At 38.6% G+C, this 17,025-nt stretch overlaps 1 protein-coding gene across 4 annotated transcripts in view; it reads right to left on the reverse strand.

Annotated features, from left to right (window-relative positions):
• Positions 1-17,025, reverse strand: part of LOC137392204 (caspase-3-like) — a 49,621-nt gene that overhangs the window by 7,132 nt on the left and 25,464 nt on the right. For all 4 annotated transcript variants that reach the window (XM_068078865.1, XM_068078856.1, XM_068078878.1 and 1 more), the window contains one exon: positions 6,706-6,881. In XM_068078865.1, the coding sequence (XP_067934966.1) occupies positions 6,706-6,881 (176 nt within the window). The remainder of the gene's footprint in view (positions 1-6,705; positions 6,882-17,025) is intronic.

Raw genomic sequence — 17,025 nt, forward strand, 5'->3', positions numbered from 1 at the left:
GGAATTTTTGTACTTTGCTCTCAATACTTCACTTTTTTGCAAAGAAAGAGATCGTGGATTTAGACCTGTACAATACCATTTAAATAAGCAAAAATTTTGCTTTCTAATCATATACAAGAAGTGTGGTTTCCGACCATTTTAATCTGATTAATACCTGTCTAAACAAGAACAGGCGCCAAAATAATTTGCAAGGCGCATTCGATCTTTTGCCTCGTAGACACGATTGCGGTTTGTCTATTAAAATGGTAAATTGCTGGGCAGTTAAGTGCACAAACCGATCTGAAGCTGGTTTGCAGTTTTTCCGGTTCCCTCGAGACAGTTCATTAAAAAATATATGGGTTCAAAATGTCAGTAGGTTAAACGCAAGCAGCAACCCAAGAGCCCCTAAACTTCTAGAGCCAGGCAACGCAACTGTAATCTGTGAGGTGAGTCTCCCTTTTCGTAATAATAAAACCAATAATAATTCAGATTTTTTCTACTACTTTTTTTCTGGAACAGTAATGACATTTAGCTAGTTGGTGTTTTAGGCTAGAGGGAAATTAAAGAAAGAAATGAGTTAAGTATCATTGATTTGGGTGAATTGTAGATTAAAAACAAGTCTTTATCACCACCACCACTATGACCATGACATGGATCACATCAATATATGTTTCAAAAAGAAAATCAAGCAGCAGCCTTAAGCCTGCAATCATACTGCTTGTACATGTACTTACTGGCCTGATTTTATGTGTGTACCGAAAATTATATGATATACATGTATTATGTATGATATGTTTGATAAATATTTAACAGAAACATTTTGAATAGCATTGGTTTACTCTGACTAAGACTGAGAAGAGACGTTTGAAACCCGGAGCTATCCCTACTGTATTTGCTCACAAAAGACCACACCCTCAGACAGAGAGAGCCAAGAGGCACAAGGCCATAGAAGGCCGACACCAAAGCAGTAGCAGCCATGCATCTCATGCAGTTGCTTTACCCATGACTAGCTGCCTTGATTTTCATGAGTCTGGCAGTGTTGGACAGTTTGGTGAGACTTGGTGGAATTTTAATCAAATTTAATGTTACATTTTAACCTGTTACAAAGAACTCCTCATATTGACCACAATTTATTGCCATGCTCTATTTTTTCACATGCAGCCAATTCAGCAAAGTGGTACATATTTTAAGTGTGTAACTGCTCTGTGTGTGTCTGTGGTAGATAGCGGCATATGGTATTGCTAATGTAGTATTGCACGTGATTCATCTGTTTCAGTAATAGATTTCTGCTACCATCACAATTAACACTAATATGTGTTGTGCCTTACTGCATCCTGAAATGCATGGTATGGCTAACATATCACCAAACAGCTAACATTTTTACTATTGTGTGTCTGGTTGAAGAAATACTAACAGAATGATGCTAACAAAATACTAACAGCTGTGACATTTTCGTCATTCAACCTTTCATCTACTTTAAACATCATCCTTAGACACGAGAGTGAGAAGCACAGGACAGCGTGAAAGCTGAGTAATTGAATATTTTAAGTTGTTTTAAAGAAGCTTAATGTCTATTCCTCAATGTTCATTTTCCTTTCTATTTTTACTCCATCATACCGGTGATTCGGAGGTTGACCAACTCAAACGCAAGGTTATTGACCTTCAAAAAAGACTCAATCAGGTAATTATATACACTATATATACATACTGCCATTTTTCTGTAAAGAATAACATTTTTGTCCAATTGTTACAGTGGGTGGTGTTTTTGCACATTGAATCATTCATGTATTTCTGTAATGTGTCTTAAAATACTTCCGTTTGCTTGGGTTGTGTTCATAATTTTGTTGTTTTAGGCACAGAAAGAGAAAAGGGCGGGTGAAGCCAAGCTTAGACAGCACGAGATAAAAATGTGCATGTTATTTAACAAGGACCAGCTATCGGCATTATCTCGACGAAGCACTCGCGGTCTTGCTTGGGAGCTGGAGACTGTTAAAAAGTCTTTAAAGCTACGCTTTGCATGTGGAACAACGGGCTACACAGAATTGTTAACCATGGCATTTCCTCTTCCTTCCATACGAACTCTACAACAGCGTGCGCAACATATAAACTTTTCTCCCGGTGTGCTGTGCTCAGTGTTTGAATATTTGAGCCCAAAGGTATATATATATATGTTATGTTTTCTAGACAAGTCTTGATCCAGCAAAAAAGTCATAAATAAGTTGCAAAAGTTTTGTTTATTGTGAACATATGAAACTGTTGGCGTTCGCTCCTATCTCATGTTTGTTAAAATGTACCCAGTTGTCAGAGATCATTTTTATAAAGTCCAAAGATGTATATATATTAAGATAATTTATACATTAGATCTTACAGTGATTATTGTATGCTACTTTAGGTTGCTTCTATGAGCGATGTTGACAAGCTCTGTTGTCTCACCCTTGATGAGATGGAACTGAAGAAAGCTGTAGAGTATGACCGTAGCAGCAAAAAAGTATTGGGCCAGATAACACTGCCAGGCCATCAAGGGGAGGCAAATCATGGATTGGTCTTCATGCTGGGTGGTAAGAGCATGTCTTCTGATTGATAAAGAATAGTGGTTTAATTCATAGATGTAATGGAGACAGTAGCTAGCTTTGTAACTACATATTGGGATCAAGCTTTTTTATTGAATAGATTTTTGGTTTTCCCTGTTGTCGGCATATTGTTGTCGGCCCTGTTTATATACATGATTTTCATGGCTTTTTTAGAGTCCAAGGGTTGTTCATGAACTAAACAGTGATAGGCAATACATCATTTATTTGTATTTAGCTTGATTCAACTTATCCTTCAATTTCATTATTATCACAAATTCAAACTATACCCATTTATCCTTTCACATTTACATTTGGGTGATTTTTGCAGGCATAGCCAAAAGATGGAAGCAGGTGGTCGGGTATCATTTTACTGGTCGCTCAATGTCAGCTTTGAGCTTAAAGATCACCATAATAGATATCATTGCCAAGGCGAAAGCACTCGGGCTGAATGTCATAGCAATCACCTCAGACAAGGGTCCTGGTAACCGGAGTATGTGGAGACAGTTTGGAGTCACCAGCAAAATTAACACTCTAGTTACATCCGCGGTAATTGAAGGCAGTGCTACTGAGTTCATAGCTGATGTGCCGCATGTCATCAAAAACCTTGCCAACGCTTTTCTCAATCACAGGACAATAACTCTTTCTGCTACCACAGTCAACAAACATCATCTGCCTGCGAATACAGTGGAGATAGGTCATGTCGAGGACCTCGTTAGATTCCAGGAAAATAAAGATCTTAAACTGACACCATACCTTAAGTTAGGCGATCTGACTAACAGCGCTCACTTTAGAACGATGAATGTTGGCAAGGCACTGCACATATTTAGTAACTCAGTCGGTGCAGGCCTGCAGTATCTCGTGGAGAAGGAGGGACGACCTGTGTCATACCTGACCACAGCTTGGTTTGTCAAAGCCGTTGACAAATGGTTTGATCTGATGAACAGCCGCCATCCTGTAATGGCTCTCTCCGCGAATAACCTTGCGATATATACTGCTGCACTTGCACTTCTTGAGATCTTGTGCGAAGAGTTGGCGTCATCAGTTAACTCTTAGCTTAAAGCGTCTGTTGAGGAGCAGAACCGAAGAGCGCCTTTTAAGCCGAATGTTCTTTTCATTACTCGCTCTGTTTATATTTTCTTATGCTTAATATTTTTCAGCTTAATATATTGTCAAAATATTAGTAGTATCCAACTGCTCACCTGAAACCATTGTTGCGAATGCTTTTTAACAGAATTCCAAATTTTACTGCACTATTATTTTGTTTTTGTGGTTTGTCACTGCTACATAAATTATATTTTTATTTAGTCGCGTGCAGATGATCTTAATATCTGTAACTTGATATTAAGATCATCTGCTCCTTTGATCTTAATATCAAAGGCATATGTTGCCCGAGCCTGGTTTTTGCATATGTATTGCGATACTACATGTATATACAATATGTTTTGCTTAATTGATCTTCAGCTGATAGTACCTTGGTGTTTGTGAGACGGAGAATTGAAGGAAATGTATCCACAAGCAATATTCAAATGAATATTGCTTGTGAATACATTTCCTTCAAGTTTAATATATTCAAATGGATATTGCTGCCAGCCACTATGTCATATCTGATTAGTCGCGGCATCCATGGTTTTTACACAAAAATTAAAACGTAATTCCTTTAGAAACCCAAACAGAAACTGGTTGCCGATACAAATCCCATCAGTACTCGAGCTATAAATCAATTTAGGTAAGATGTTTTTTAATTTAGGCATTGAAGGGGTTAGTTTCTTAAATAGAAAAAAATTATCAATATCTTCTTGTAGGGAATTTTGTCCTCTTTCAAATGGTTTATAATGCAACCATCAATTTTAGAGCGACTGCCCATGGGAGTGATTTTTTGTGGTTAATGTTGCGGCCTCTCCATTATAACTTATATAAAAAATAGTGGGCGTGGCCGGTTTGTTTGGAATCGAGCGAGCTCCCGTATACGCTTCTGTTGATCGCGGGACTCTGTAAAACTATACGGCTCTGACGCAAAGCAGTTAGGTATTTGCTCTCATGTAATGACTTATATAGGCAGGCTAGCAATTCGATTTTTGCAGTCTAGTGGGTAAAGCGTCGAACTAGCGAACAGCAGGGTCCGAGATCGAATCTTCTTCGGTACGGAATATTTATTCCAAGATTTTAAGATCTATAGCCAGACAATCAATCCTACAAACGACAAACTTTGAGAAATATATATATATAGAAGAGTATATATACATATATATATCTATATATATATATATATATATATATAAATAATTAATAACTAATTTTCGCCATCAGGTCTCTGTATTGACCTTTCTTTCTTTAATCAAGGACAAAGTCAAAGAGTGACGATATTAGTCACTCTGATCAAAAAGGGATAACTTTACGAGAAAAGTCAGCATGCCACGCAATTAGTGCGTAGGTTTCATCATAAAGCCTTGTGACCCTGTACAAGATCTTACACAACATCCTCATATCTGTTTCAAACAACTTTATAAACTACTCAAATGTAACAAAACCTAAAAGCCCTCGAAACATACTCATGTTCACCTCCCGCATTTTTACTCAAAGAATTTCAAAGTTGCTAAAATCTCAATATACATTTATAAGCCACTTGTAGCCTCGTCGATCACTATGATAAATATTTACAAGTAATTACCGTTTATTAGCAACAAGGTATACGCTTAGTCACCCGCACTCTTATGAGAACTGTCCAGAAAATTATAGCTGAAAGTCATACATTCTGTGGTAGAAAATATGATCACTAGTGCTTTTCTCGTACATAGAAAAATAAATATCTCAATATTAAGCCAATTTCTCAAATCTGACATTAAGTATGTAGAAGATGACTAACAATGAACATGTGAAAATTGAATACAATTATTATATTAGCATCGAATAGTGACAACATAATTCAACACTTTAGCTGTTGAATGTGCCGACTGGCACCACAAACCCAAATACATGGTCTGCCATTAACTTAGGCAGCGTATATACAAAAGACATGATTATTTTTGTAATAACTACATGTAAAATTATTTTCATAAAAGTGAGTAACAATTAAAATGCTATATCTTTATATAGAGTGAATGAGAATCCACTGCAAATGAATTTGTACTGAAATAGTCTCTACTTTGTTCACGGGTCCCAAATGTATTGCAAAATCTTCTTTGCAAGTAATATAATTTCTTGTGTTGAAGATGTTTTGATAAATGGTGAAATATGTATTTTAACAAAACATGACCATTTGAGTCCACTGATAAATTTATTGGCAAAAATGTTTAAAGAAGGCTTATTAACGTCAAGATAAACTTAAAAACTGTGTCATCATACAGAAAACACAAAACTTGAAGTACTAAAAACTAAAATGAACAGACACACTAAATTCAAAACATACACAATAAATCAAAAATGAATACGCAGCAAAATTGAAAATTCTCTCTTTTTGTGCTTTTCAAAAAAAAATAGATGAGCCATAAAATTAGAATGGCCTTTAGGTCTTTCGCATCTAAAACATCTTTTGTATGTCGAAGCAATCTTTCTACAAAAAGGCGTTTCATAACCAGGAAATTTAATACATGTATGTAAAACTTTTTGTAAGTACAAGTTTTACTTACACAATCATCAAGTGAGGTAGCCAGCATTTTATACGGCTATCTGAAACAAGCTCTCAATTGTTTGAGAATTTTGACAAACTTTATTTATTCCTCAGCAAAACAAATCCTACTACAAACATAATAACAGGAGAATCGCTATCACACCCAAGTTGTCTTATGAATGCATTGCTAAGAAACTAGTCTATCACACTATATCGGCAAAATTTAACAGTACTTGAATTTTCGATATATCTGATCAGACTTGTTTAAAAATGAAAAGAACAGCAGAGGCAGAACACTATTTTATTAGCACTAAAAATGAAAAGATCATTTCTTAGTTATATTCATTCATACTATATATTATCTATATTATATATTAGTTTATAGACTTTTTCCTGTATCTACAAATCTTAAACCCGTTTCAACATAAGTTCAAATGCGAAAAAGTAATTATGGTATAAATATTGTAAAATTATCTTATTGTACCATTAAAGATATCAGGCGCTTAAGATGCTTAAACATTAACAGAAGTAGGTAGCGAATGTTCTTACTATGTTCAGCCAATCGTTGCATCTCAGTACTCGTTAGGTTCTCACAGACTTCAATTTCCTTGTAGCCTATATGTCTGAAGGCTGAGAAGAGAGCATCTCTATCAAAGCCAGAAAAGTCTCTGTTAGGCATCTTACTTTGAAAATCGTAGTTGTTGATCATAAAAATTCTTCCACGTCTAAAATCACAAGTGTATCATTAGGTGCCATCATCACCCATGACTGTGACACGCATGAATATATAAACCACACAAAAGTATCATTAGGTACCATCATCACCCATGACTGTGACACGCATGAATATATAAACCGCACAAGAGTATCATTAGGCGCCATCATCACACATGACTGTGACACGCATGAATATATAAACCACACAAGAGTATCATTAGGTATCATCATCACCCATGAATGTGACACGCATGAATATATGAACCACACAAGAGTATCATTAGGCGCCATCATCACCCATGACTGTGACACGCATGAATATATGAACCACACAAGAGTATCATTAGGTATCATCATCACCCATGACTGTGACATGCATGAATATATGAACCACACAAGAGTATCATTAGGTACCATCATCACCCATGACTGTGACACGCATGAATATATGAACCACACAAGAGTATCATTAGGTATCATCATCACCCATGACTGTGACATGCATGAATATATGAACCACACAAGAGTATCATTAGGTACCATCATCACCCATGACTGTGACACGCATGAATATATGAACCACACAAGAGTATCATTAGGTTCCATCATCACCCATGACTGTCACTCGCATGAATATATAAACCACACAAGAGTATCATTAGGTGCCATCATCACCCATGACTGTGACACGCAAGAATATATGAACCACACAAGAGTATCATTAGGTACCATCATCACCCATGACTGTGACACGCATGAATATATAAACCACACAAGAGTATCATTAGGTACCATCATCACACATGACTGTGACACGCATGAATATATGAACCACACAAGAGTATCATTAGGTACCATCATCACCCATGACTGTCACTCGCATGAATATATGAACCACACAAGAGTATCATTAGGTACCATCATCACACATGACTGTGACACGCATGAATATATGAACCACACAAGAGTATCATTAGGTACCATCATCACACATGACTGTCACTCGCATGAATATATGAACCACACAAGAGTATCATTAGGTATCATCATCACCCATGACTGTGACATGCATGAATATATGAACCACACAAGAGTATCATTAGGTACCATCATCACCCATGACTGTGACACGCATGAATATATGAACCACACAAGAGTATCATTAGGTACCATCATCACCCATGACTGTGACACGCATGAATATATGAACCACACAAGAGTATCATTAGGTATCATCATCACCCATGACTGTGACATGCATGAATATATGAACCACACAAGAGTATCATTAGGTACCATCATCACCCATGACTGTGACACGCATGAATATATGAACCACACAAGAGTATCATTAGGTATCATCATCACCCATGACTGTGACATGCATGAATATATGAACCACACAAGAGTATCATTAGGTACCATCATCACCCATGACTGTGACACGCATGAATATATGAACCACACAAGAGTATCATTAGGTTCCATCATCACCCATGACTGTCACTCGCATGAATATATAAACCACACAAGAGTATCATTAGGTGCCATCATCACCCATGACTGTGACACGCAAGAATATATAAACCACACAAAAGTATCATTAGGTACCATCATCACCCATGACTGTGACACGCATGAATATATAAACCACACAAGAGTATCATTAGGTACCATCATCACCCATGACTGTGACACGCATGAATATATGAACCACACAAGAGTATCATTAGGTATCATCATCACCCATGACTGTGACATGCATGAATATATGAACCACACAAGAGTATCATTAGGTACCATCATCACCCATGACTGTGACACGCATGAATATATGAACCACACAAGAGTATCATTAGGTATCATCATCACCCATGACTGTGACATGCATGAATATATGAACCACACAAGAGTATCATTAGGTACCATCATCACCCATGACTGTGACACGCATGAATATATGAACCACACAAGAGTATCATTAGGTTCCATCATCACCCATGACTGTCACTCGCATGAATATATAAACCACACAAGAGTATCATTAGGTGCCATCATCACCCATGACTGTGACACGCAAGAATATATGAACCACACAAGAGTATCATTAGGTACCATCATCACCCATGACTGTGACACGCATGAATATATAAACCACACAAGAGTATCATTAGGTACCATCATCACCCATGACTGTCACTCGCATGAATATATGAACCACACAAGAGTATCATTAGGTACCATCATCACACATGACTGTGACACGCATGAATATATGAACCACACAAGAGTATCATTAGGTACCATCATCACACATGACTGTGACACGCATGAATATATGAACCACACAAGAGTATCATTAGGTGCCATCATCACCCATGACTGTGACACGCATGAATATATAAACCACACAAGAGTATCATTAGGTACCATCATCACCCATGACTGTCACTCGCATGAATATATGAACCACACAAGAGTATCATTAGGTATCATCATCACCCATGACTGTGACACGCATGAATATATGAACCACACAAGAGTATCATTAGGTGCCATCATCACCCATGACTGTCACTCGCAAGAATATATGAACCACACAAGAGTATCATTAGTTGCCATCATCACCCATGACTGTGACACGCATGAATATATGAACCACACAAGAGTATCATTAGGTACCATCATCACCCATGACTGTGACACGCATGAATATATGAACCACACAAGAGTATCATTAGGTATCATCATCACCCATGACTGTGACATGCATGAATATATGAACCACACAAGAGTATCATTAGATACCATCATCACCCATGACTGTGACACGCATGAATATATGAACCACACAAGAGTATCATTAGGTACCATCATCACCCATGACTGTCACTCGCATGAATATATGAACCACACAAGAGTATCATTAGGTATCATCATCACCCATGACTGTGACATGCATGAATATATGAACCACACAAGAGTATCATTAGTTGCCATCATCACCCATGACTGTCACTCGCATGAATATATGAACCACACAAGAGTATCATTAGGTACCATCATCACCCATGACTGTGACACGCATGAATATATGAACCACACAAGAGTATCATTAGGTACCATCATCACCCATGACTGTGACACGCATGAATATATGAACCACACAAGAGTATCATTAGTTGCCATCATCACCCATGACTGTGACACGCATGAATATATAAACCGCACAAGAGTATCATTAGGTGCCATCATCACACATGACTGTGACACGCATGAATATATGAACCACACAAGAGTATCATTAGGTACCATCATCACCCATGACTGTGACACGCATGAATATATGAACCACACAAGAGTATCATTAGTTGCCATCATCACCCATGACTGTGACACGCATGAATATATGAACCACACAAGAGTATCATTAGGTGCCATCATCACCCATGACTGTGACTCGCATGAATATATGAACCACACAAGAGTATCATTAGGTATCATCATCACCCATGACTGTGACACGCATGAATATATGAACCACACAAGAGTATCATTAGGTATCATCATCACACATGACTGTGACACGCATGAATATATAAACCACACAAGAGTATCATTAGGTATCATCATCACCCATGACTGTGACACGCATGAATATATAAACCACACAAGAGTATCATTAGGTACCATCATCACCCATGACTGTGACACGCATGAATATATGAACCGCACAAGAGTATCATTAGGCGCCATCATCACCCATGACTGTGACACGCAAGAATATATGAACCGCACAAGAGTATCATTAGGTATCATCATCACCCATGACTGTGACACGCATGAATATATAAACCACACAAGAGTATCATTAGGTACCATCATCACCCATGACTGTGACACGCATGAATATATGAACCACACAAGAGTATCATTAGGTACCATCATCACCCATGACTGTGACACGCATGAATATATAAACCGCACAAGAGTATCATTAGGTACCATCATCACCCATGACTGTGACACGCATGAATATATGAACCACACAAGAGTATCATTAGGTGCCATCATCACCCATGACTGTCACTCGCATGAATATATGAACCACACAAGAGTATCATTAGGTTCCATCATCACCCATGACTGTCACTTGCATGAATATATAAACCACACAAGAGTATCATTAGGTGCCATCATCACCCATGACTGTCACTTGCATGAATATATAAACCACACAAGAGTATCATTAGGCGCCATCATCACCCATGACTGTGACACGCATGAATATATAAACCACACAAGAGTATCATTAGGTATCATCATCACACATGACTGTGACACGCATGAATATATGAACCACACAAGAGTATCATTAGGTACCATCATCACCCATGACTGTCACTCGCATGAATATATGAACCACACAAGAGTATCATTAGGTACCATCATCACCCATGACTGTGACACGCATGAATATATGAACCACACAAGAGTATCATTAGGTACCATCATCACCCATGACTGTGACACGCATGAATATATGAACCACACAAGAGTATCATTAGGTGCCATCATCACCCATGACTGTCACTCGCATGAATATATGAACCACACAAGAGTATCATTAGGTACCATCATCACCCATGACTGTCACTTGCATGAATATATGAACCACACAAGAGTATCATTAGGTGCCATCATCACCCATGACTGTGACACGCATGAATATATAAACCACACAAGAGTATCATTAGGTTCCATCATCACCCATGACTGTGACACGCATGAATATATGAACCACACAAGAGTATCATTAGGTACCATCATCACCCATGACTGTGACATGCATGAATATATGAACCACACAAGAGTATCATTAGGTGCCATCATCACCCATGAATGTGACACGCATGAATATATAAACCACACAAGAGTATCATTAGGTATCATCATCACCCATGACTGTGACACGCATGAATATATGAACCACACAAGAGTATCATTAGGCGCCATCATCACCCATGACTGTGACACGCATGAATATATGAACCACACAAGAGTATCATTAGTTGCCATCATCACCCATGAATGTGACACGCATGAATATATGAACCACACAAGAGTATCATTAGTTGCCATCATCACCCATGACTGTGACACGCATGAATATATAAACCGCACAAGAGTATCATTAGGTATCATCATCACCCATGACTGTGACACGCATGAATATATGAACCACACAAGAGTATCATTAGGTATCATCATCACCCATGACTGTGACACGCATGAATATATAAACCGCACAAGAGTATCATTAGGTACCATCATCACCCATGACTGTGACTCGCATGAATATATAAACCACACAAGAGTATCATTAGGTGCCATCATCACCCATGACTGTCACTCGCATGAATATATGAACCACACAAGAGTATCATTAGGTATCATCATCACCCATGACTGTGACACGCATGAATATATGAACCACACAAGAGTATCATTAGGTACCATCATCACCCATGACTGTGACACGCATGAATATATGAACCACACAAGAGTATCATTAGGTACCATCATCACCCATGACTGTGACATGCATGAATATATGAACCACACAAGAGTATCATTAGGTGCCATCATCACCCATGAATGTGACACGCATGAATATATGAACCACACAAGAGTATCATTAGTTGCCATCATCACCCATGAATGTGACACGCATGAATATATGAACCACACAAGAGTATCATTAGTTGCCATCATCACCCATGACTGTGACACGCATGAATATATAAACCGCACAAGAGTATCATTAGGTATCATCATCACCCATGACTGTGACACGCATGAATATATGAACCACACAAGAGTATCATTAGGTATCATCATCACCCATGACTGTGACACGCATGAATATATAAACCGCACAAGAGTATCATTAGGTACCATCATCACCCATGACTGTGACTCGCATGAATATATAAACCACACAAGAGTATCATTAGGTGCCATCATCACCCATGACTGTCACTCGCATGAATATATGAACCACACAAGAGTATCATTAGGTATCATCATCACCCATGACTGTGACATGCATGAATATATGAACCGCACAAGAGTATCATTAGGTGCCATCATCACACATGACTGTGACACGCATGAATATATAAACCGCACAAGAGTATCATTAGGTATCATCATCACCCATGACTGTGACATGCATGAATATATGAACCACACAAGAGTATCATTAGTTGCCATCATCACCCATGACTGTGACACGCATGAATATATAAACCGCACAAGAGTATCATTAGGTATCATCATCACCCATGACTGTGACACGCATGAATATATGAACCACACAAGAGTATCATTAGGTATCATCATCACCCATGACTGTGACACGCATGAATATATAAACCGCACAAGAGTATCATTAGGTACCATCATCACCCATGACTGTGACTCGCATGAATATATAAACCACACAAGAGTATCATTAGGTGCCATCATCACCCATGACTGTCACTCGCATGAATATATGAACCACACAAGAGTATCATTAGGTATCATCATCACCCATGACTGTGACATGCATGAATATATGAACCGCACAAGAGTATCATTAGGTGCCATCATCACACATGACTGTGACACGCATGAATATATAAACCGCACAAGAGTATCATTAGGTATCATCATCACCCATGACTGTGACATGCATGAATATATGAACCACACAAGAGTATCATTAGGTATCATCATCACCCATGACTGTGACACGCATGAATATATAAACCGCACAAGAGTATCATTAGGTACCATCATCACCCATGACTGTGACACGCATGAATATATAAACCACACAAGAGTATCATTAGGTATCATCATCACCCATGACTGTGACATGCATGAATATATGAACCACACAAGAGTATCATTAGGTATCATCATCACCCATGACTGTGACACGCATGAATATATAAACCGCACAAGAGTATCATTAGGTACCATCATCACCCATGACTGTGACACGCATGAATATATGAACCACACAAGAGTATCATTAGGTGCCATCATCACCCATGACTGTCACTCGCATGAATATATGAACCACACAAGAGTATCATTAGGTATCATCATCACCCATGACTGTGACATGCATGAATATATGAACCGCACAAGAGTATCATTAGGTGCCATCATCACACATGACTGTGACACGCATGAATATATAAACCGCACAAGAGTATCATTAGGTACCATCATCACCCATGAATGTGACACGCATGAATATATGAACCACACAAGAGTATCATTAGGTTCCATCATCACCCATGACTGTCACTTGCATGAATATATAAACCACACAAGAGTATCATTAGGTGCCATCATCACCCATGACTGTCACTTGCATGAATATATAAACCACACAAGAGTATCATTAGGCGCCATCATCACCCATGACTGTGACACGCATGAATATATAAACCACACAAGAGTATCATTAGGTATCATCATCACACATGACTGTGACACGCATGAATATATGAACCACACAAGAGTATCATTAGGTGCCATCATCACCCATGACTGTCACTCGCATGAATATATGAACCACACAAGAGTATCATTAGGTATCATCATCACCCATGACTGTGACATGCATGAATATATGAACCGCACAAGAGTATCATTAGGTGCCATCATCACCCATGACTGTGACACGCATGAATATATAAACCGCACAAGAGTATCATTAGGTATCATCATCACCCATGACTGTGACTCGCATGAATATATGAACCACACAAGAGTATCATTAGGTATCATCATCACCCATGACTGTGACACGCATGAATATATAAACCACACAAGAGTATCATTAGGTGCCATCATCACCCATGACTGTCACTTGCATGAATATATAAACCACACAAGAGTATCATTAGGTGCCATCATCACCCATGACTGTCACTTGCATGAATATATAAACCACACAAGAGTATCATTAGGCGCCATCATCACCCATGACTGTGACACGCATGAATATATAAACCACACAAGAGTATCATTAGGTATCATCATCACACATGACTGTGACACGCATGAATATATAAACCACACAAGAGTATCATTAGGTACCATCATCACCCATGACTGTGACTCGCATGAATATATGAACCACACAAGAGTATCATTAGGTATCATCATCACCCATGACTGTGACATGCATGAATATATGAACCGCACAAGAGTATCATTAGGTGCCATCATCACCCATGACTGTCACTTGCATGAATATATGAACCACACAAGAGTATCATTAGGTGCCATCATCACCCATGACTGTCACTTGCATGAATATATGAACCACACAAGAGTATCATTAGGTACCATCATCACCCATGACTGTGACACGCATGAATATATGAACCGCACAAGAGTATCATTAGGTGCCATCATCACCCATGACTGTCACTTGCATGAATATATGAACCACACAAGAGTATCATTAGGTACCATCATCACCCATGACTGTGACACGCATGAATATATAAACCGCACAAGAGTATCATTAGGTATCATCATCACCCATGACTGTGACACGCATGAATATATGAACCACACAAGAGTATCATTAGGTACCATCATCACCCATGACTGTGACACGCATGAATATATAAACCACACAAGAGTATCATTAGTTGCCATCATCACCCATGACTGTGACACGCATGAATATATAAACCGCACAAGAGTATCATTAGGTATCATCATCACCCATGACTGTGACACGCATGAATATATGAACCACACAAGAGTATCATTAGTTGCCATCATCACCCATGACTGTGACACGCATGAATATATAAACCGCACAAGAGTATCATTAGGTATCATCATCACCCATGACTGTGACACGCATGAATATATGAACCACACAAGAGTATCATTAGGTACCATCATCACCCATGACTGTGACACGCATGAATATATAAACCACACAAGAGTATCATTAGGTATCATCATCACACATGACTGTGACACGCATGAATATATAAACCACACAAGAGTATCATTAGGTACCATCATCACCCATGACTGTGACTCGCATGAATATATGAACCACACAAGAGTATCATTAGGTACCATCATCACCCATGACTGTGACACGCATGAATATATAAACCGCACAAGAGTATCATTAGGTACCATCATCACCCATGACTGTGACACGCATGAATATATGAACCACACAAGAGTATCATTAGGTACCATCATCACCCATGACTGTGACACGCATGAATATATAAACCGCACAAGAGTATCATTAGGTACCATCATCACCCATGACTGTGACACGCATGAATATATGAACCACACAAGAGTATCATTAGGTTCCATCATCACCCATGACTGTCACTTGCATGAATATATAAACCACACAAGAGTATCATTAGGTGCCATCATCACCCATGACTGTCACTTGCATGAATATATAAACCACACAAGAGTATCATTAGGCGCCATCATCACCCATGACTGTGACACGCATGAATATATAAACCACACAAGAGTATCATTAGGTATCATCATCACACATGACTGTGACACGCATGAATATATGAACCACACAAGAGTATCATTAGGTACCATCATCACCCATGACTGTCACTCGCATGAATATATGAACCACACAAGAGTATCATTAGGTACCATCATCACCCATGACTGTGACACGCATGAATATATGAACCACACAAGAGTATCATTAGGTACCATCATCACCCATGACTGTGACACGCATGAATATATGAACCACACAAGAGTATCATTAGGTGCCATCATCACCCATGACTGTCACTCGCATGAATATATGAACCACACAAGAGTATCATTAGGTACCATCATCACCCATGACTGTCACTTGCATGAATATATGAACCACACAAGAGTATCATTAGGTGCCATCATCACCCATGACTGTGACACGCATGAATATATAAACCACACAAGAGTATCATTAGGTTCCATCATCACCCATGACTGTGACACGCATGAATATATGAACCACACAAGAGTATCATTAGGTACCATCATCACCCATGACTGTGACATGCATGAATATAT

Source organism: Watersipora subatra, chromosome 1, assembly GCF_963576615.1.
Source record: "Watersipora subatra chromosome 1, tzWatSuba1.1, whole genome shotgun sequence".
Classification (NCBI taxonomy): domain Eukaryota; kingdom Metazoa; phylum Bryozoa; class Gymnolaemata; order Cheilostomatida; family Watersiporidae; genus Watersipora; species Watersipora subatra.